General features: G+C 44.7%; 1 protein-coding gene across 1 annotated transcript in view; it reads right to left on the bottom strand.

Annotated features, from left to right (window-relative positions):
- Positions 1-1,052: 1,052 nt before the first annotated feature.
- The window catches only part of Gata6 (GATA binding protein 6), a 32,338-nt gene continuing 10,780 nt past the window's right edge, over positions 1,053-22,610 (bottom strand). Inside the window, 3 exon segments of the mRNA XM_032885715.1 lie at positions 1,053-2,365; positions 21,668-21,765; positions 21,853-21,940. Of these exon segments, the coding sequence (XP_032741606.1) occupies positions 2,198-2,365; positions 21,668-21,765; positions 21,853-21,940 (354 nt within the window). The 3' untranslated portion in view covers positions 1,053-2,197.

A 22,610-nucleotide genomic window follows, 5' to 3' on the forward strand; every position in this document is an offset into this window, starting at 1 on the left:
ACACCTTTTTGTTGGTGGTTTGGTTTGGTTTGGGTTTTTTGGTTGGTTAGTTGGTTGTTCTTTTGGTTTTTTAAGACAGGATTCCTTTGTACAGCTTTGGTTGTCCTGGAATTCTGTAGACCAGTCTGGCCTTGTAGAGATCTGCCTGTTCCTGCCTCCTAAGTGCTGGGACCAAAGGCATGCACACTCAAGTCAAGGAGTGGGAGCTCTTGCCAGCCTTCTTCAAATTCAAGTTACTACCATGCGACAGGCACTGTAGTGGGAATAGTGCATGAATTGTCTCACAGCAACCCCATGGATTCTACATTGTTTGTTTTGTAGATTATGGAAAGTGACAGTTAATTGGATAATCTATCACTGAACTAACTGGTCTCTGGCTGAGCAGAGACTTCATGGGAAGCCTGGTGGTCTGGTTTTATACCTAACTCCCTAGATATACACACCAGCCCTAAGAACCTGCCAGCACGGCCTAGTTTTCTGCCATAAGATTTCATCTACTGCACCAAGAATATCTGTAAAAAAAAAAAATCGAGAAAAGAAGTTCAAAATGCCAGACATTCCAAGAGCCAAAGTTAAACATCACCATTTCCAGTTGTACCAACAATTGCCTAACCTCCTAAACTCCACCCAACAAAGGTTGTCTGGTGGGTGTCAGTCCTGCAGCACCAGAAGTGAGGACCATAAAGGAAAGCGTTCTGACCTAGAGCCCCAGAGTTTAGTCACTCACAAAGAAGCCCAGAACTGGCTAAGATGTTTTCAAGCAGTGGTCTGAAATAACAGACTGCTCATAATCTCAATGTCCTCCATGATGGTCACATTCATTTATACACAGTACCTCCAATTGGCACTCCATATGCCAATTTCAAATAACCCAAGGTACACAATAAGCCCCCAAAGAACAACTTTTAAATAAAGGTCTCGAGGCAGCTTGCAAATACCACCAGCACTTTTGTATGTTTTTTGTTTTTCAGAGGAGAGCTATGACACTTTATAGTCACGAACAGCAGTTCACGTACAGCAGTAAAGTAAGTTGAAAAGGAAGGAGCTCACTGTACAGAACACAAAACAATACCCTTTTTATTTTTTTTAAAACTCTGGTGAAATAGGTTTCCATACGATATCCCTTTAAAAAAAATAATAATGTAAACCAACCTGTGGGTTAGTCACACGGTACAGACGTCACGAGTGTTTACAGATGCTTAAACTATTTACAAATGCTATTCTTTAGGTAGTAAAGGTTTGTTGCAATTTTCCAGCACTTTTTCCTCAGTAAAAGAAATGGGGATGTGTTGGTGTTCTTGTATAAAAATTCATAAATGGAGAAAGGCAATTTCCTGAGAGAAGATTTGTTCTTGAAATCGTTTTTCTTTTAAACAATTGGGAATACAGAAGTGGGCTGTGGGTGTAAGAAGCATATGTCTAAAGTTAACATTTTTTTAAATTATTTTAAGTACCATTAAGTTAAAATGTTTACATTCATTATAAAAATGCTGTTAAATCTTATGCAAATGATTTAACACTGATTGCTGCAACGCAAATTGCACTTAAAAAAATTATTGTGTACATGGAAGAAAAATATCTTGTTTGCTACCCTGTTTACAAATTCCAAGTGACCTCAGATCAGCCACGTTACAATAAACGTTGAGATAAGTCAGTCAGTGTCTGTCATAATGCGATCTTGCAAACTAATATTCTTCTCAAGACCCCAGGAATGCACTCAGCCTCCAGGATGGACCTAATGGCCTCCAATGCTCCTCTCCACGAATGCTTGTGAAACGTGCACGTAGATCAGGGATGAAAGAATTCTGGGATAACCAAGGTTGATCACAAGAAGCACATGATTTGGAGCAATACACAAACTATTTTTTTTTAATCTCTCAATCTTCCTTAGCAGACAAGGCCCCAGTCATTGTCACAGTTTCTCCCACTGGTGTGGAGCAGAGCCAGAGGCGAGCTGGCTGGAAGCAGCCCAGGCTGACAGGAATAGGCCACACGCCCACTGTGCTGCCCCTTCCTACAAAGACCCATCTCTTCTTACTTCAATAAGCTTCTTGGGAAATATATCTCTTTCAAAACAAAGGCACAGAAATCACGCATCGAAGGAATGTTATGTCTGCATTTTTTGCCGCCATCTGGACTGCTGGACAAAATCAGACACAAGTGGTATGAGGCCTTCAAAGCCCTTGGCAGCACCAGCTCAGGCCAGGGCCAGAGCACACCAAGAATCCTGTCGCACCGAGGATGTAACTTCGGCAGGGGAGGACAAACTGACACCTATGTAGAGGCCATCTTGACCTGAATACTTGAGGTCACTGTTCTCAGGGTTGGCACTTTCTCCCACTGCAGACATCACTGATGCACCCACCTGGTAGAAGAACAGAGAAGGAGAGATGGTTATACGTGTTAGCTGGTCCAATCCTCCTGCCTCAACACCAGGGAACAAATGACATAGTCAGCAAAAAAACTAAAGCCACTCAGGAAGAACTAAGGCTCGCCTTGCTCTTCCTTGCCCAAATCAAGGGGCATGCACTGTGCTGACCACTGTCGGCCAGTGCCGTCCACCTGCTCCTAGCAACAATCTTAGAACAGTGCTGTTACCTTTTCAACCATGACTACCCAGCACAAAACAAAGGTAGACAGGAAGGGGTTCTGAAGGACCAACTCCAATTTGTCAAACTTAAGAGTGGAGAAGGCAAACAAATCATGCCCAACAAGGTACACACTGCAAATGCCATAGGACCAAACCCAAATAACTAGAAAAGAATGGAAAAGAGAAGGAAGGAAGGAAGGAAGGAAGGAAGGAAGGAAGGAAGGAAGGAAGGAAGGAAGGAAATCCCAAACTCAGATTTTAATGTAACTATTATAAGCATAAAGACCCAAGGTGACAGCATTATATGCATCAGGAGAAACGGGGGGTGGGAGGGACGCAAACGTCACAAAGCTGTAAGATGTCAAGCCCTTTGTTTTGTGTTGTTTGGTTTTTTTGTTTTGGTTTCTTTCTGGTTTGTTATTGTTGTCACTTGAGACAGGGTTTGTCTAGGTGTCCTGAAATTTACTCTGTAGATCAAGCTAGCATTGAACTCAATATCCGCCTGCCTCTGCCTCCCAAGTGCTGGGACTAAAGATGTGAGCCACTATGCCTATATCCAGATGTTTAAAATTGTATCTAGATTCTTGTGAAGTTACTGAAATAAGTGCAGCGATGCTACAGATAGCAGGACACTCAGAACTCTGACGAATGACTTTAGATCTTGAGTCCAGAAACTCCATTACAAGCACATAAGTCCAAGTGACACAAGAACAGTAGCTTCTGTAGAGTGATTTCTATCATGCCTGACTTCTTACCAACACACTTATTCCAAAACAGCCAATCTGCTAGTCTCTGGTGTCTGATTTCTCTGAAACAAGGTGTTACTTCTGAGAAATTCAGAGAGAGCTGGGATTGTCCAGACAGCTGGGACAGCAGGGAGCTAGCCCAGTGCACCAAAGCACTCCACCAGGGTCATTAACAAGCCCTGCTGGGGTTGGTAGGAGCTCCAGGAGGGAAGGCTAGCCAGCAAGCAGCTTAGCTTACCATTCTGCTCACAGCTTAATACAAGTGATAGGGGAGAAGTCTCAGAGGCCAAAGGCTGGGTTGGGATCTAAATCAGCCTGCTTGGTGAAGACAGGTTGAATTCCAAAGTTCTGGGCGGGTCACCTAGGGTGCACTCCAGTCTACACACAGGTTACCTGGCTTAGGCTTGACTCAGCGTGTCTGTAATCATGTCTGAATGGTGCCTTGCTATGTAAGCATTCTGAAGGGGCAGCCACATGGCAGCTCACCACTGTGACTCCAATTCCAGTGGATATGACACCCTTGTGCAACACATTCAGGCAAACACCAGTGCACATAAAATAAAAATAAATAAAATACCTCTCAAAACTAAAAGGTCAAGTGGTGATGGTGGCACACACCTTTAATCCCAGGGCTTGGGAGACAGAAAGGCAGATTGAGTTCAAGACCATCCTGGTCTACAGCGAGTTCCAGGACAGTCAGGGCTACACAGAAAATAAAATGGATATCTGGTGCCGGAACATCATTGTTGTTAACTGCCATGTCTGTATATAAAGTCTCTACAGTAAGTGCTAGACCATTGTAAAGATTATACACATAGAAAGTACTGTTATTAAGTTAGCATTGTTAAAATGCTCTCCCCTGTTTATTCTCTCCCTAGTTCTATCCCCCAGCCCGGGACAGCAATCATTGTCCAGGAACAAAAGCGGTGTAAGTGAAAGCCAACGGTCAGGCTATGCATTTGTTTATTTGCCTGTTCATTTGAGACACGGTCGGCCTGTAATTTACTATTTAGATCATGCTGACCTCAAACTTACAGAGATCTGCCTGCCTCTGCCTCCCAAAGGCTATGCATCTTAATTTTAGCGACAGCTCTTCAGAAAGAGAAATGCAAGATATTCAACAATCATTCGAAATGACCCTTAGCTCCTGTCTGTTTTGAAAGTGTTTTGAAAGAAAATCTTTGAGCTGTGCACAATACTCAGGAGGCTGAGACTGGAGGAGTACCATGAGTTGGAAGCCAGCTTGGGTTACAGAGAGAGAGAGAGAGAGAGAGAGAGAGAGAGAGAGAGAGAGAGAGAGAGAGAGATTAATTCAAGCACACCAGAGTTCTGTCCCAAGAACCCAATCATAGTGGTTTTGAATAGGTACGGCCCCATAGACTCATGTGTTTGACTTTCCATAGGGAGTGGACTGTTAGGATGCATGGCCTTATTGGAATAGGTGTGGCCTTGATGGAAGAAGTTTGTCACTGTGGGGGTGGACTTTGATTGAGGTCTCCTATGCTCAAGCTACACCAAGTGAAGTACACAGTCACTTCCGCTGCCTTCAAATCAAGATGTAGATAGAACTTTCAACTCCTTCTCCAGCACCATTCCTGCCTGGATGCTGCCATGTTCCTGCCATGATGATAATGGACTGAACCTCTGAAACTGTAAGCCAGCCCCAATTAAATGTTTTCCTTTGTAAGAATTGCCTTGGTCATGGTTTATTCCCTGCAATAAAACCCTAACTAAGACACCAAGTAAGCTGCCTGTTACTCCAGATCTAGGAAGATGAAAACATAAAGACTCAGCCATCCCATGCACTAAAATCCATGCGTGCAAACACATGCAGGCATAGCCCACACTGAACTACATCCCTAGCTCCAAGGGAATGCTGATGCCCTTAGTATTGTTCTTATACCTGAAAAACAATTCCAAGTTTCTGAGAAATAACTCTTCTATATGAATACTAGACTATATATAAGAAGTTCACAGTCCTACAGAGGGCCAACCAACCCCAAAATGCAGATGTGCACACGAAAAACATCAGCTCCTAAAACGACAGCTGAGGCTCTCAGGAAACACAAGAGAATTTTGTGCCAAGACTTCATAACCTTTCACCTTTCAGTGTGTGTGTGTGTGTGTGTGTGTGTGTGTGTGTGTGTGTGTGTGTGTGTGTGTGAGAGAGAGAGAGAGGGGGGAGGGGGGATTGGGGAATGGGAATAGGGATGTGTATGTGCCATAGCATGTATGTGGGCAGACAACTTCATGGACTCTCTCTCTCTCTCTCTCTCTCTCTCTCTCTCTCTCTCTCTCTCTCTCTCTCTCTCTCTCTGTGCCTTCTAAGATTAGGCGTAGGGTACCAGGCTTGTAATACTGAGCTATTTTGCCAGTCCTAAGAACATGGTATTTAAGCATGAAATACAACACAAGAAGTCTGGGGCCTGCTGATGTCCCTGGTGGTATACAGTAAAGCCAATACTAAGACTCTGGGTTTTCTTTCTCACCACAGAAGGAAAAATAAAATTTAAAGTCTTTATAACACTTCAAAAGGCTGGTGTCAAGTAAACATGCCAGTCCTTTGTCTGTGGCCCATGAGGCTACACTTTGGTTCTGACAAAAGGCAATTAAAAGTGTCCAAGGCCACTGAGAAGCTTATGCCCTGCTGAACTCGGTAATTCCACTTCTGGAAATGTATTATAAGGAAATAGTCCAAAAGAAAGGAAAGGTGGCACAAAGGAAGCCATCCATTACTGGAGTACTTAAAATAGTTGAAACCATGGGAACAATCCAATATGGAATGGTCTGGAAACCTGGGTCATCCGCTCCATGAACGATTATGCAATTATTAAAAATAATAAGACCGTGTAGCAGGACAGGAAAAATCCCTCCTACAGTGGTAAGTGAAAACCATCAGGTCGCGGACCCTGTGTCCTGTACGTAAACCCGAGTGTCAGGACAGGAGTGAGGACATGGGAGAGCACTGGGCCTCCTAGCCAGTTACTCCTCTCTGAGAATTTTCCTTTGAATGCTCTAAGGGAACAGGGAACACCAAGGCTTCACAAATCAGAGGCAGAAGTTAGAGACTCGGGTGACTGAATGGGACTGTAATGTAGATGAAATGAGGGCGTGAGAGGAGGAGAGGCCAGGCGGGCCCAGTACATCCGAAACCATCTCCAAGCTGCCCAGCATAAACCCAAGCTTGACACCCAAGCCTGGGAGAAACACACGACTCTGCTCTAGTTACGAGCACTGTTCCTGCGTGGAGTGACTCTCACAGCTGTTCTTAATTGCAGGGTCACTAACTCTCCTGAAGAAGCCTAGCTCATCACTGGTGTTCGTCTTAAATCCCTTCTCTCACAGGTTTTAGTCATGGATCGTCTAAGAAGAAAAAAAAAATCAGAAAGCATTCATAATCCTGAAACCAGCCATTTCTGGAAACTGAGGCAGAAGGACGGAAGACTTTGAGAACTGCATGGACTGTATAGTTAGATCCAGTCTCCCCCAACACCCGCACCCCAACACACATGCACGCACACACGCACAGAGACACACAGACACACACACACACACACACAGGCACACACACACAGGCACGTGCACACATGCACACAGACACGCACAGAGACACACAGACACACACACACAGGCATGCACACACAGACACGCGCACACAGGCAGGCATAGTATCTCATACCTATAGTTTCAGTACCCAGGAAGCTGAAGCAGAGGTCAGCCTGAGCTTGTCTTAAAGGATTTTTAAAGGGGGTGGGGGGGGCACAGAGCTGGGAGCTGCGGTGAGCGGCTGTAACCCAAGCACTGCAGCAGCAGGAGGATGGGATTCAAGGCCATTCTTCTCACTTGCACACAAGGTCAGAGGCCAGTCTGGAGGATTATGAAATACTGCCTCTCAAAAAAAAAATTTTTTTTCCCCAAAACAGCAACAATAATAAAAATGATCTGGTAAGAATTTTAGGGGGCTGGAGAGATGGTTCAGTGATTAAGAGCACTGACTGCTCTTCCAGAGGTCTTGAGTTCAATTCCCAGCAGCCACATGGGATAGTAACTCACAACCATCTGTAATGGGATCTGATGCCCTCTTCTGGTGTCTGAAGACACCTACACTGTACTCACACATATAAAACAAATAAATCTTTAAAAAAGAAGAATTTTAGTTGTGGTGCATGCCCTTAATCCCAGCTTTTACGAGGCAAGTGGATGTCTGAGTTAGAGACACCGGCCTGACGTAGTATTTCCTTAGTTACAGACCAGCCAGGGCTACATAGGGTGACCCTATGTCCAAACAAACAAATCAAAGAATTTCCATGAGTTAACATTTTCCCACATCTAATTAAGTCCTTCAAAGGACTTTATCAAATGGTGAGCCTCTCAATATAGCCAAAGGCTCTTCTAGAACTGAAACAAATGTTCCGGCGGGAAAGCAGAGAGGAGCTTAGATACCAGAGCCCAGCCATCCTTCCTCCCTTCCCCGGGCAGACAGGCAGCTCACGAGACAGAAATCCCCTCTCCCAGATCAAAGTGCACAGAGGGTGGAGTAAAATCTGTTCTGTGTTCCCATTCACTGCTTATCTGCCCTCCACCCTCCTACAGACAACTGAAAATGGAGGTACTTCCTGTTGAAAGAATGTGTTATCAGCACCAGACTCAGCCTGGCCTTAGCATAGCATGCACGCCAGGGTAGGTGGGAGACAGCAGCATGGGAAAATGCCCCTGGAAAAGAAGAAGCGATTCCAGGAACAACTCAAACAGAAGGGAAGGAGGGGAAAGCCTGTTTGCCCGTGAGGCACACGCAGGTCATCTCACATCACCCAGCTGCTTCTCTTGAGAATAAGCCGTCTCTGTCTTTGAATGTCACTGGTAAAGTTATTAAAGGATTCAGATTTGATTCATTTGAGCTGTCAAATGCTCAGAACGGTGTCTACCACCAGTCGGCTCCCAGCGGTCATCTCCTCCTTCCTGCCCTGGCCTTCACATCTTGCAGGGCTGGAAGCTGGGGAGAGCCTCCACAGGAATAGAACTCGGAACACACCAGAGAGAAGAAACACAAAGACAGCTCCGGGGTAAAAACGTGCTCTGAACAAGACAGACCACAGAAAATTCAGTTTCCAAACCTAGAGAAAAGGGAGAAAGTAACTCTCAAAAGTTTTCTTTCCTGCACTGCGTGTGGGAGTTCTGCACATGGACTTACACACACACACACACTAACACACACTATTCTAATTTTGAACAGAATGCTGGACATGGGGGCACATGCCTTAGGGGAGATAGGGGCAGGGGGATCTAAGTTCCCAGGCTAACCTGATCTAATAGTGAAACACTATCTCAAAAAGAAAAACAAGTGAAACAGAGCAAGAAAACAGATAAAAGTTTTCTAGCTTATGAAATTGTGTGCACATGTAGAAACACACACACACATTGGAAATGGACTGTGCTGCTATCTGCCCAGGGTGGCCTGGTTCTCACTCACCATCCTCCTGCCTCCCACATCACAGTGCTGGTATAGACACATGCTACCATACATAGCATAAGTTTTAATGTTGTAAGAAAGCCCCAATGAAGCTATTGAGGAGCTAGCTCAGTGGGTAGAGCCCTTGCCAAGCCGCATGAAACAACCCTGGATTCAATCCTGAGCAGTACATGCACCAGGCATGGCGGTGCTGCTGTAATGACTGGGGAGATAGGTCAGAAGGATCGGTTCAATGCCACCCCAGCTACATACCAAACAGCTGCCAGCATGGGTGGGCTACAGGGGCTTTTGTATCAAAGAAACCACAGAACTCTGCTAACCTATCTGCATTGCTTCTAAAAGTTCCTCTCTGCAGGAAGGAAGTGCTGTCTGTACCCAGGAAAGTTACAGGGTGAGTGGTCATGCTCTGGTGTGGAGCTCTAAGCTTCAAGACCCTGATCTGCCTCCCATGCATCTGAGTGAGTCTGTGCTCACGAATCCTGTGTGAGGGGAAACCAGGCATTCCTCAGCAAAGCTGTGTTTTTGTAGCCTCTGGGCTTAAACCCCTGTGGGGCTCTCTAGCTCCCTTCCACAAGAAAGGAAAAAAAGTATGCATAAGTCCCAGTACAGGCATATACTCTCATGGAAACCTGTATGCCCACTTACATGGTGGCAGAATGGGACTCAGTTCCCAAGGTGACATGTGGAAGGTACCGGAACACGTAATCTCTTACCGCAAAGCCCTCGAGCTGTCCATGCCGGCATGCCAGCCTGAACTCCTCCACTCCTAAAGAGTAGCCAGTCCCCATAACTGGCCTAACTCTGTCTGTTTAGATTCCTTCCTAAAATGTCAGATTCTCTAGCTGCAGTCCACCCTGGACAGGGAAGCAAGTTGGCCTAGCCCCCGTGCTCCCACTCTAAAGGAGGGCATCAGGTGGGGAGGGTAGCCAGTTTGAGGCTATGCAGGGGCAAATATAAACTACCAGGGTCTGTCTGGGAACGTGAAGTCAATCTGGAAACTTCTTTTTAAAAAAAAAAGGTTTGTGAAATTGGAATGGATTATTCCATTTAGTAGTCAAAAGAAGCTGTACAGGACCCCGAGGCAAAGCCTTTCAATGAATGCTGTGTGTCACCACTTTCATGTGCTCCTTCTCAGGAGATGGGTGAGGATCCTAAACCCTGAGCTTCAGTAGGAAAACAACGAAGGTCAGAAGAACACATACTCAGCCACCACATCAGGAACTAAGGAACACAGACCATAAAAATGCTAGCAGAGAAAACAAAAGCTTGAAAAGCTTCTTATAACACGGGAACACTTCTTTACATTCCCCTTTTAGAAAGTAAAGATTTATTCCCACTATCTTGGGGGGGGAGGGGGTCTGAGTGCTACTCGAGCTTCTATCTTAAGTGCTTGCTGTTCATAAGCTTCAAAGCAGTCTGTGGGCATCTCCCATTACGCTACGCAACACTCCTTAAGGACCAGATGGGAGGAATTATTCTTCCCTTGTAGGAGGACAAGTCTTGCCAGCTCCCTACAATCACGGAGAGCTTCAGCTGGCTCTTGGCTGCCTGAATCTGTTTTCTCCCAGCTGCTAATCTGTGAGCCCCAGAATAAACTTCAGACCATATCCAGGCTTCCGTACAAACCAAGCACTAATTTAATGACATCAAACATAGTTTGATACAATAAAAAAAAATGGCTTGTAACACTGGCAAAAATTCTTGTAACTGTGGTGAAAGCTGACCATGCCAATACACCAGACAGGCAGCAAGCCATGGAGTTGGTCCCCTTGAAACAACAGATACTGTCTTGGAATTCTGTTTATCACATGACATGGGCATGGCGGCAGATTCCTATCACCACTCTTAGGAGGTGGAAACAGGAAAATCAGGAATTCCTGGCCAGCCAAACAAATCTGAGGCCAACCTGGGCTATTTGAGATTCTGTAGCAAACAGAAACATAAACTGAGTCCTAGGCTGTCCTGGAGCTGCATATGACAGAAGCTGGGTTATGAGCCATTAAGTCTGACAACACCTGTCTTTGAAAGTATTGGTATACAGAAAAAATCATCAGGTAACCAACTCTAAGTATGAGCAAGGCTATCACACTGAGCTTAATTCGGACCCACTAAGTCTTCATTTTGCTGGTAACCCTGTTGGCAGACACTCACGAAATGCATAATTACTTCAATTCCAGTAAGGGAATTCATTTTCTTCAAAGACTCATTTAGCAATAACATTTCAGATCATCCTAAGCCAGATTCCTTGTCTGTAGCATTGTTTTCCCATAACATTATTTTATATTTTGTGACAATTCTGTATTTTTTAGAGGCAAGGATTTAAAACGAACAAACAAACAATCTTTAAGAATCTTTAAGTTGGGGCTGTACAAAAAGCCAATAAGCCCTGCTGGCACACACATGCTTTCTGCCTGGCTCTGGCTTTTAGAGCTGTAAGGAGCAATGAGTCACTTACCACTTAAGCCTCAGTCCACGGTAGCTTAAGTGAGCACATACTTCGTAACTGTTTTCTAATGCATATTTTCAAAGCCATGGGATATTAAGGAGACAGTGGATTTTCTCACTACCTTACACGGGGACGGACAGACACACAGACACACAGACACACACACACACACACACACACAGGGGAGGGGGGGAGAGAGAGAGAGAGAGACGAGACACGGGGTTAGATAGAAAATGAAAGTATTCGAAATCCTTATTTAAACATTCTCTGCTAGGGTGGCTTTCTGTGAAGGCTAGATAGTGTTCAGATAGAATTACAAGTTACTAGAAAGGCTGTGAACAAAGAGAGAGAGGGTGGCTGGTACACAGGGAATGTGAAGATAAAATGCCAACAAAATATTTATGTTCATGGCTTGCAGCATGTGGCAAGTGGGATATTAATAACTGAGTTGATTGGCCAACTCCCCAGGGTGCAGGGAGGGGGAATAGCTCTGACTTAGGAGCTAGGAGACGTTGGTTCCAGTCCCCGATTCAGCACCAGACTGTTCTGTGACCTTAGGGAGTCACTCAGTGTCCTGGTTTATAAATGAAGCAATTATAATAGTGTCTTACCCCAGTGCTCACAATCAGTGTGAGAGAGTAATGGTTTTTAACTCTTTTTTCATTCTTTAGACAAGAGTGCTTGGGAATAGAAATGCTGAAACTAAAAAATGGGCGCTAGACTCCTGGAAAGTGTCTGTCTGTTTAATCATTTCATAAAACTGAGGGTTGGCGAGGTGCTTGGTGGGAGAAGGCACCTGCTACCAAGCCTGATGGCCTGAGTTTAGTCCACAGGATCTGCATGGTGGGAAGAGAATGGACCTCACAAAATGTCATCGAACCTCCATACACAAGCCACGGTCATGCATGCTTATGAGCACTCTGTCATAAAAACCTGAAACAGTAACTACCACAGAGAGCAATTTACTAACACTAGAGCAAAGCACAGAGAGCAGTTTAGTAACACTGTTAACTTTAACCTTACACATAACATCACAATTTCCACCTAATATCTCCCTGTCATACTCTGAACTCCATAATACATTTTATTTTCTATGTTGCTTTAATTTAGATTAAGAGGGTGTGTTCATTGGTAAAGCCCGTGTGCTGGAAAAGATGGCTCTGCTAAGAGTCTCGCTGCTATATCATCAGGATCAAGGGTACAATCCTAGAAACCACATTGAAAAGCTCCCTGACACCGGCAACTCTAGGCCCAGGACCTCCACAGACGCCTGTGCTGGACCTGCATACCTGTGTATACACACAAGCAGATCCACATGTATGTGAGGAGATGTGAGTGGTTGATCTAAGGCTAGAAGCCCCCCAGGTATTCTGAAGGGGTACCAGGCCCCTGTCACTACCACACCTGTGCATGAAATAAAAATTTTAAGTAGGGCTCGAGAGATGGCTCAATGGTTCAAAGCACAGACTGACTGCTCTTAAAGAACCAAGTTTGGTTCCCAGATCTAGATTGGGCTGCTCAAAAATGTTTGACTTCTGGTCCAAAGGAAATAATGCTTTCTTCTGGCTTCCATAGGTACAGCTTGAACTCACATGCATACAGCCACACACACCTGGCACAGACATACACACATATTCTTAACTTCTGAGGAGGCAGAGGCAGACAGATCTCTGGGAGTTTGAGGTCATATTGGCCTGCATAGCCAGTTTCCAGTCATCCAGAGCTACCTAGGCCAGACATGACCGATACAGGGACACACGTGGTCACTATTTTCCACCCTATTTTAGTAGTAAGATATTTGTTTCTTAAATTATGCACTGAGACTGGTCAAATGTAACAAAACATTATTTCTTCTGTCTAAAGAAATCAGTGTTGTATGCTGTAGTAGTAGTAACACTGATTGTCCAAGCCAGACCTGGTCCCAAATCAAAGCCTTGACCATTAAACTTGCCACAAGAACTTGGGCCTCTTCCGCATGTTTGTGACCCATTCGGGTGGATGAGTAAAAGTACCTAGCACATAAAAGATACTTGGAGGAAATTAAGCTCTTGCCCCTGTGCCACTAACTCACAAGTGAGAAGGCAGCTGATAACAAGGCTGGGGCTGCAGAGAGAGCTTATTAATTAAGAGCATTTGTTGCTTTTGCAGAACACTCAGGTTTTATTCCCACACATGTGGTGGTTCACAAGCACTCAGTTCTGGCGGTTGGATGCCGTCTGAGTACCAGGCATACATGTAAACAGACACACATGTAGGCAAAACACTCATATACATAAAAAGCCAAAAATAGCTGAAGTACTTCCCAGTAGAAACAGCAGGGGTCCAAGCCCGGGAGAGTGGTTCAAGCCTGAAATCCCAATACTAAGGAAGCTAAGGTCAGAAAATTCCTGTGACTTTCAGACCAGCACATACATACATGCATACATACATATATATTCGCTTACATGCAAGCAAAGCTCTCATATACATAGAACAATTCTTTTTTAAAAACTAAGAACAAGATTAACTGATATAATGGTTTAGCTTTCAGTGCTCTGTGAGGTGCATGCAGAACATTCAAATGGTGATGATGCCATGCTATTTCCCAGCCCCAGGGATGGGGGCAGGGCACTGAAACAGGAGAATCATCTGCACCCAGGCTCAAGGCCAGCTGGACCATCATAGGAAAACCCCATTCTAGATAGGTAGGTGGATGGATGGATGGATGGATGGATGGATGGATGGATGGATGGACAGACTGAGAGGTGGACAGAGAGAAGACAAGCTAGAGAGATGGCTCAGTGGCTATGAGCGCGTCCTGCTTTTCCACCATCTAGTTTGGTTCCCCGTTCCCAGCACCTATGACTGGCTCAGAACCACCTGTAGCTCTGGAGCACACACATATGTATGTGTAATACGCTCCCAACATATTTATGTATACATAAATAAAACAATTTTTTAACAAGAGCAGACCCGGGGTTGTAGCTCAGGTTGTAAGTATTTGCAGAGCATCCTCCAGGCCCTGAGTATGGTCTCTAGCACCACAGGGGCAAGAGAGTGGGAGAAGTGGTAGCTTTCTGCCCCAGGGCCAGCAAAAGCAATCCACGACTGGTGCAGGCTAAATCTGTCACCGATGTGCCTTCCAGTTCCTAAAGGAACTACTGTCTGTGACTAGCAATAACATCTTGGTAAACCCAAACTGATTCCAGCACAGTAGAGAAAAACCTTCCCATAAAAATTGTCACACTGGTAACCCAAGCACTCAGAGGCAGGCAGATCTCTAAGTTTGAGGCCAGCCTGGTCTACAGAGTGAGTTCCAGGGCAGCCAGAAGTCTCAAAATAAACAAAGCCAAAAACAAAAGAACTTGGGTGAGAGGTAAAGCCCGAGCTAAGGAATGAATGAAAACAATGCTTTCTAATTTCACCACAGGTTACAAATGTCCATGCAGAATCCTAGCACCTGGGGGGCAAAAACAGACAGCAGGATCAGAAGTTCAAGGCCAGTCTCAGAGAAGTTTGATTCCAGCCTGGACTAGTCAAACCATGTCACAAAAACTGCAAACAACACCCTAGCCTGGAGAGATGTGGACCATCCATCTCTCCACCGAGCCGGCTGTGGGTAAGAGCACTTGTTGCCCTTGCAGAGAACTGGGATTTAATTCTCAGCACCTACATGGCAGGCAGCTCACAACCATCTATGACTGACTGCAGGTCAGGGGCACCCAAGGCCTGATTTCTGCAGGCACCAGGCACACGCATACATGCAGGCAAAATACTCAGTCACAAAACATAAACATTTTTTTTATATTGTCTATGAAAAGAACCTCAAATGTTGGCCTTCCCAGGTATCTACACTGTCGTCTGAAGGTTTCACAAAGCTTATTTTAGTCTATCCCTAAGTCACTGCCGCTGAGGGCAAGCACTTAAGGGTACATGCTAACTCTTTCAAATCACCACAAAGCTCAGGGAGGGGTGCCTACAGCTAGGAGGGCAGCCAGTGTCTACAGAGAGACAAAACACAACACCTATTAAACTTCTGAAACTGATCCAAGCAGGGTTGAGACCACTGAGACCCAGACATGGGATTCACACCCTTCTGCCTCTTGGTGCGTCGTCAACAAGAAACACAAGTAAGGAAACCTGTTTCCCGACACAGCAGAACCCCTGTCTCTGGTAGGAGGTGCAGCAGAGCAGCCCCCCACCCTCCCCACCCTCAAGTCCGAGGCTGAGAAACCACTGTGTAAGGTGTGAGTTCAGTGCACATCGTGGGATTCCAGAAGAGAGAAGGAGACATGCCGGGCAAGCAGGGGCGTGCTGGCATTGCTCAATTAGCAAAATACTCCCAATCAGAAATATGGTAATTGTCAGAGTCCAACAGGCAGACAGAAAGCACACTGGTCGTGGAAGCCAGGGTTAGCTAAAGTTCCTTATTTACAAAAGAACATAGTTTGGGCTCTCATTACTGATGACTTGACATGGCTTTAATATATATATATATATATATATATATATATATATATATATATATATATATATAAAAAGAAAAGCCCATTCCTCCCTCTGTCTTCCAAACATCCAATCTCTCTGCCTTGTAGTCACACCAAATTCAAACACTCGCCCTTTGGTACCATGGATTGCTACTCCTCCTTCCTGGATACTTCTATCTACATTTTGTTTTTAATTCTTAATTACTTTATTGATCGGGAGTGGTGGCATGTGAATGACGGTTTATTAGTGTGGAAGTCAGGGCAACTTTGGGGAAATTGTCTCTTACTTTCACCACCTGTGCCCTGGGACTGAATTCAAATCTATCCATCAGGGTAGGCTGTGATCACTTTTACTAAAGAACCAATCCCGTCGGCTCTCTATCCCCGTTTGTCTCTTCAAACCTACCCAATTGAAGGAGGGTATACGTACTTTGCAAAATACATTATGCAAAAATCTCAAGTGACTAATTTTTATGAGAAAAACAGGCAACTATTTAGACAAAGGAACAGATGCCTGTAATCCCAGCATTTGCTAGTAACTCCCGGGCGAGGAATTAGGAGTTCGGGGTCCCCACTGCTTACAGAGGCTGAGCTACATGAGACTTAAAAGACTAGGGGCTGAAGAGATGGCTCGGCGTTCAAGGACACTGTCTGCTGTCCCAGAGAACCCAAGATTCCCAGCACCCTTGTGGTGAACTTATATAACTGCACCTCCAGAGAATCCCACCTTCTGCTCCTTCTGACCCCCAGGCCTCCTTGAGCACCAGGCACAAACATACGCAGCAGGCACACAGAGGCAAAACAGCCATCCACACACATGAAATATTTTTAAAACTAAATGTTACCAGTTACTCCGGGGTTCTGTTCTCCACAGGTCCTTTCCAACTGTGACAGAGCTGAAAGCCCCCCTTAACCCCTCTACTGCTTTGCTTATCCTGGTACTTTCAGGTCTGACTTGCAGAGAAAGACCATGTATGTGCGTGCCTGCCACTCCCCAGCACCTCGTACTGTGGACAGTGCCAGATGGGAGAAATGGGAGACCGTGTTCTCCCCCCCCACACCCCGTAAAAGGGGCCTCCTACACCTCCTGACTCCTTCCTCAACACCCAGCGAAGCAGAAGCGAAGTAGATATTTACCGATGCCAAGTGCAGTGTTTAATGATGACTGATATAATCTCAATCAATCTCGTTTTTAAGTAATGGCTGATACTATTTTTAGGCAAAATATGTCCAGTGATTCTTTATATTCGCGCATTAATTCTCTGTACATAGCCCAAGCTGGCATCAACCTGGAGATTCTCCTGCCTCAGTTTTTGGAGTTCTGAGATTACAGGTCTAGGTTACCACTCTAAGCAGGTGAGTGTCACAAGTGCACGCGCACACACAAACACACACACACACACACACACACACACACACACACACACGTGTTAGCCTTTTAAGTCAAGGGGGAAAGACTACTGACCAGATATCTATCTAACAACGATGGAAATTGTACACATTAACATTTCACTCGTAAATAACAAAAACAAAAGGTTTATATATTGCTCAACACCTGGAATTCAAAAATATTTGGGTTTTGTTGTTGTTGTTGTTGTTGTTGTTGTTATTTGTTTTGTTTTGGTTGCTTGGTTGCTTGGTGAGGTTTTCTGAGACAGGGTTTCTCTGTGTAGCCCTGGCTATCCTGGAATAACTAGCTTTGTAGACCAGGCTGACCTCGAATTCACAGAGATCCACCTGTCTCTGCAGGTGTGTGCAGCCCTATGCCCAGCGCACACCCAAAATAAAGTTTTTCTTAAAGATACAGTCTCAGTCTGTAGCCCCAGCAGACCTGGAACTCTCTATGTAGAGTGGCCTTGAACTCAGAGACCAACTGAATGCCGAGATTAAAAGCTAGTACCACCACATCCAGCAGATTTTAGTATTTTTATATGCCATGAAGAATAAACACCAAATTCTGTCAATTGGGCCAGTTTAGTGTTTCTCAGTAACCTTACAAATAAAAACTGTAGCCGTAGTAAGACAGACTTGTTAGCATATTTGGAAGTAAGAACAAGCATTAACATGCATTCTTTTATCAATGCTGCATAGTACAGAGTCTCCCCAACATCAGGCGGGAAAATACTGCCTGCCTTTCTCCCTTCAGTCTGTAAACCGCATACCAGCACGGCTTCCCACAAGGAGAAACTGAGTCACACCAGGTTCTGACTGGATGACTCTCCAGAAGTCTTCCTTACTCTCCCAGACAAAGGGCTCATGAAGCACAAGGAGAGCCGATACATAAAGCGAGGAATAACCAGTGCAATGGAGCAGAAGTGAGACTCCAGGCTCCAGCTCCTACAGAAGATCTGGTGTAGCCAGGAATGGTGGGTGGCTGGCATTCAGGAAGCTTGCCAGGGTGCACATAGAGATCAAGGTAACCTAGCAACTTAGTTAAAGGCCAAAATTTAACTACACGCTAAAGGCCGCGCACATGGTGGCAAACACCTTTAATCCTAGCACTTGGGAGGCAAAGGCAGATAGATCTGTGAGTTCAAGGCCAACCGGTCTACACAGTGAGTCACAGGCAAGCCAGGACTACACAGTGAGGCCCTTGCCTTCAATATAAATAAATAAATAAATAAATAAATTTACTGACCATGTTTTAAAGAGGTTGAGAATATCACTCAATGTATAGCACTTGCCTAGCATCCACAAGGATGTGGACTCACCTCCTAGGACTACGAAACAAGAAGAGGAAAAAAGTAAAGGATTGCATTAAGATGGCCCACTGGAAAACTGCTTGTTACACCAGTCTGACTTCCCATTGCAATCTCTGGAACATAGTGAAGAGAAGCGTCTTCCCAAAGTTGTGCTCTGACCACCACACATCACCATGGCGTATGCACATATACAACATAAATATACGATAAGTTAACTTAAACGAGAGAGAGGACTCCTTCCCATACCCCATTGCTGCTGAGAAGGGACCCGGGGCCTGGCTCAGGCTACAGCAGTAGTCAAGACAGCTTCCCTCCAGTGTCCTTTGGCCAAGAGAACCCAAGAAGCTGGTGCCCGTGAATCCACAGGCAAGGAGCCAGCTAGAAATGCCATCACTGGCTCCCAAAGAGAGAAGGACAACATGGGGGCTACTGCACCCTGTGTGTGGAACAGTGTTCGATTTCCACCAAGGGAAGGCAGACATGTTTCCCCGTCATCTCTCGTCAGAGGGCCGCGTAGCTCCAGCCGCACCATCTGTGCCTGAGATTTCCACCTTTTTTTTTTTTTTTTTTGAGATTTCCACCTTTTTAAAAGTGCTTCTTTCTGCCAGCTGCTCACAGACTTCATGCATGAACGGTTCTCTCCACACCCATGAAGTCGCCACACCAACCACACCACAGAACCACAGAACTTCAGCGCAGCCAGATACAAGCACTAGAAAGTGCTAAGGGCCAAAGAGGCATGGAAGGACCCTCCTTGGCAACAATCTAGAGAAGGGACACGCTACCTGCAATTACTCTTCATGTGGGACAATATCCAAAGGTGGACTAGTTCCTCACAGCAAGTCAGGAGCAGCTTACAAAGACACCAATGGTACGGTTGCCATGCAGGGAAAGCATCTCTGTGGCAACCTGGTATTCTCTGTAGGAGGTTGGTAAGAAGTAGAGTGAAGAAGCAACTCCATCCAGGGCAGATGGGAGGCAATGTCACCCAGCTCTACCCCAGCTGCCTGAGGAAGCTGCAGCTCACACCAGCTGCCACAGGCTCTCCAGGTCCCATGGAGATTTCACAGCTAGGACCTTGACGTCTGCAGCCTTATAAAAGGGCCTCTCTGGAGGAGTCCCTGCTAACAATTCTTAAGGCTCTGCCTCCTGGTGTCAGAAGGAGGCTGGTCTTCCTCTGAAGGGAACAGGCCACAAACAAAGCAAGCCTAGAGAACCAGCCCACAGCTCACAGGACCCTCATCCAGTCAGATTAGGTTCCTCTTCCAGTTTTTTTCAGTCTTTTTCTAACAGACTGGATTTATTAAGAGAAATTTTTAATTTTTACATCACGAAACCACAAGAGCAAATCTGACTGCCTTCACAATAGCACCACTCCTCAAGCAAACACAGGAAGCCTATGACATAACGTTTAAACTAAGTTTCAGCCACAGGAACTAGACACTACCTTCCCCCAACAGTAACTTAGGGCTAACCATAGACAAGACACAGACAGTGGTTCCAAACCTGGCTGCTCCTTGATACACCAGAAAAAAAAAAAAAAAAAAAAAAAAGCATCATTTTGCCCCATTTACCTACACAATCTGAGGACCAAAGAGTAGGAGGAACCAATTCTTGATCTTTTATTTCCCAACAAGTAACAAAACCATTTTACCACTTCAGACAAATGCAGGTGCATTCAACACTCTAAGTAATGAGCACAGAGAACCAGGAATGGGTAAACAGGTACAAGTACTGGCTGTCTGACTCCGCAAATCTGTCCCCTATGTCTACAAGTATATGTGGCATACAGACATAATGGGCACACGAATATCCCACAAATATATCACACACACACGCACACGCACACGCACACGTGCGCGTGCTCGCGCGCACACACACACACACACACACACACACACACACACACACACACACACACACACACTTATAAAAGCTCCTTAACCTAACATTTGCAACAAACAGAACCAGCTGGAAGACTGAGCACACGCCTTTAATCCCAGAGGCAGAGGCAGAGAGAGGCAAATGAACCTCTTTGAGGAAATTTGGTCTGTCTACACAGAGTTCTACGTCAGACAGGTCCAAAAGACCCTGTCTCAAAAAAATGTAAAACTTTTTGCTACATTATTCTTTCATTGTGTCCATTCAACACTATTTATAGAAATGCATTATATACTGGTTACAATGTTTTCAATTCTTTGACAGTTTCATACATATATAAAATGTTTAATTATTTCAATCTACTTTCATTAAAGGAATTTGGTCTACAAAGAAACATCAAATCTTCTCAAATATGGAATACTGTTCTTAGTATGTTTGTTTGGATTTGTGACTGAGGTAGGACCAAGACAGACAGAGAGCCTATGGAAGCTTCCAGATACCTCTAGTGTAGTACTTTCAGTTTTGCCGGTGGCTATTGTATGGAAACACAAGTTTCCAGGCCCCACACCCAGAAATTTTGACAAAAAAACTCCAGGATGGAACTTAGAAATCTGCAGCATTTTAAAGTACCTTAAGCAATCCAAGGCCAAACTATACAGCCAACCCTAGCAGAAAGGGAAGAATCTGGGCTGTACTCCGTTATAGAGTCCTCCCCGAGGGCTGCGGGTGTACCTGAAAGGCCCTCTGTGGAGCCACAGAGCTGAAGCTGAGGGAAGCCAGGTGCCCTGGACAGACACTAGAGTGGGTTCCTGTCACAGCACCACAGTCACTGGTACTGGTATTGCTTATCATTGCTGAAATGACCCTTTGGAATTAATGACCCCCGGAAGCAGCAGGTCTCCCAGCAAGAGCAGTAGGAGCAACTGCAGACAGAGGACCTTGCCTTGACTGGATCCATGAAAGTAAATCTCAGGTTGATAGGCACCTAGTCATTTTACTAATCTAGGTTAGAAATACACAGTGACTCTCACAAGCAAACAAGCAAGCAAGGAAGAAAGGGAGGGAGGGAGGGAGAGAGAGAAAGGAGAAAAAGTAACCGTGATCACCATGAGGCTTTAACACTTCTTCCTTTTCTTTGGGCTAAACTAACACTAAAAAAGCTGGACCTTAATTAAGAGGTTTGTAAAGTACTTAAGTTGACATTTTGTTGACATTCAAATATAATTTCCCCTGAAAAAATAAAGATTCTTAGGTACCAGTTCACTAAATTATTGGTTGAGATTATGATACTGCTGATAAGATAGAATGTAAGATAAGTCGGTGCAGAACAGTTCCCTCGGCAGTCACCGACTGCTTTCACACTCACCCCTGAGGCCGTCGACTGTGTGGGAGGAGAAGTATTTTTGGTGCAGTCATCTGAATTAGAGGAGGAGGAAGTTGGAGTCATAGGAACAGAGCTGTTACCTGCAAGAGATGAGCTGTGAATCCAACGACCCCCACTGCCAAAGCCAGAAAACACTTCACAGATAAAATGGCATTTATCATACTTACCGGAGCAAGCTTTCGACTTATTTATATTTTTAGGTTTTCGTTTCCTGGTTTGAATTCCTTCTTTTTTCATAGCAAGTGGTCGAGGCACCTAAAAAAAAAGAGCCCACATTGGTCTTACATGTAAATATTATACTGAAGTAAAAGATGATTTTAGCACCGAAAGCCCTCATTTTAAGTACCTGGGAATGCAGCTTGCAGAACGCTTACGTACCCCAGAAAATAAGTAATTTTCTTTTCAGTATTAAAGATTCAGGTGTGCTAGGGGAACACTATTGGGCTACAATGCTTTAAACTAATCAAAGACTTTTGGCAAAAATTTTCATCCACATGTGTGTATTGATATTTATTAATATATATATTGATTGATTGTAAATGTATATAAAGATTTCCCCTTTCTCCAACAAATAGATTCTTTCAGGAAAAAAATTAATTTAATCGTGGACAATTTAATATTTTCAGCTTTGTTTATTATCTGAAATAACAAACAATTATAGACCAGATATTTCTTGTATGAATCTTTACTTTAATATCCTTATTTAAAAGACATCAAATACCTTCTCCCTACAACACAGGTTATTTACCGTAAAAGACTGATCATTGTTAACCAGTGGCTCGTGAGGAAAGTCTTAGCGCTCAGAAGGCTAAGGCAGGTGGGCTGTTGCACCCTGGGCTGTGAATTAGAGGTCAGCCTAGGCTACAGAATGAGACCTTGTCTAGAGCAGACAAACAAATATTGAAGTTTACAATAAGCTTTGCAA

The sequence above is a fragment of the Rattus rattus genome, chromosome 15 (genome assembly GCF_011064425.1).
Source record: "Rattus rattus isolate New Zealand chromosome 15, Rrattus_CSIRO_v1, whole genome shotgun sequence".
Classification (NCBI taxonomy): Eukaryota; Metazoa; Chordata; class Mammalia; order Rodentia; family Muridae; genus Rattus; species Rattus rattus.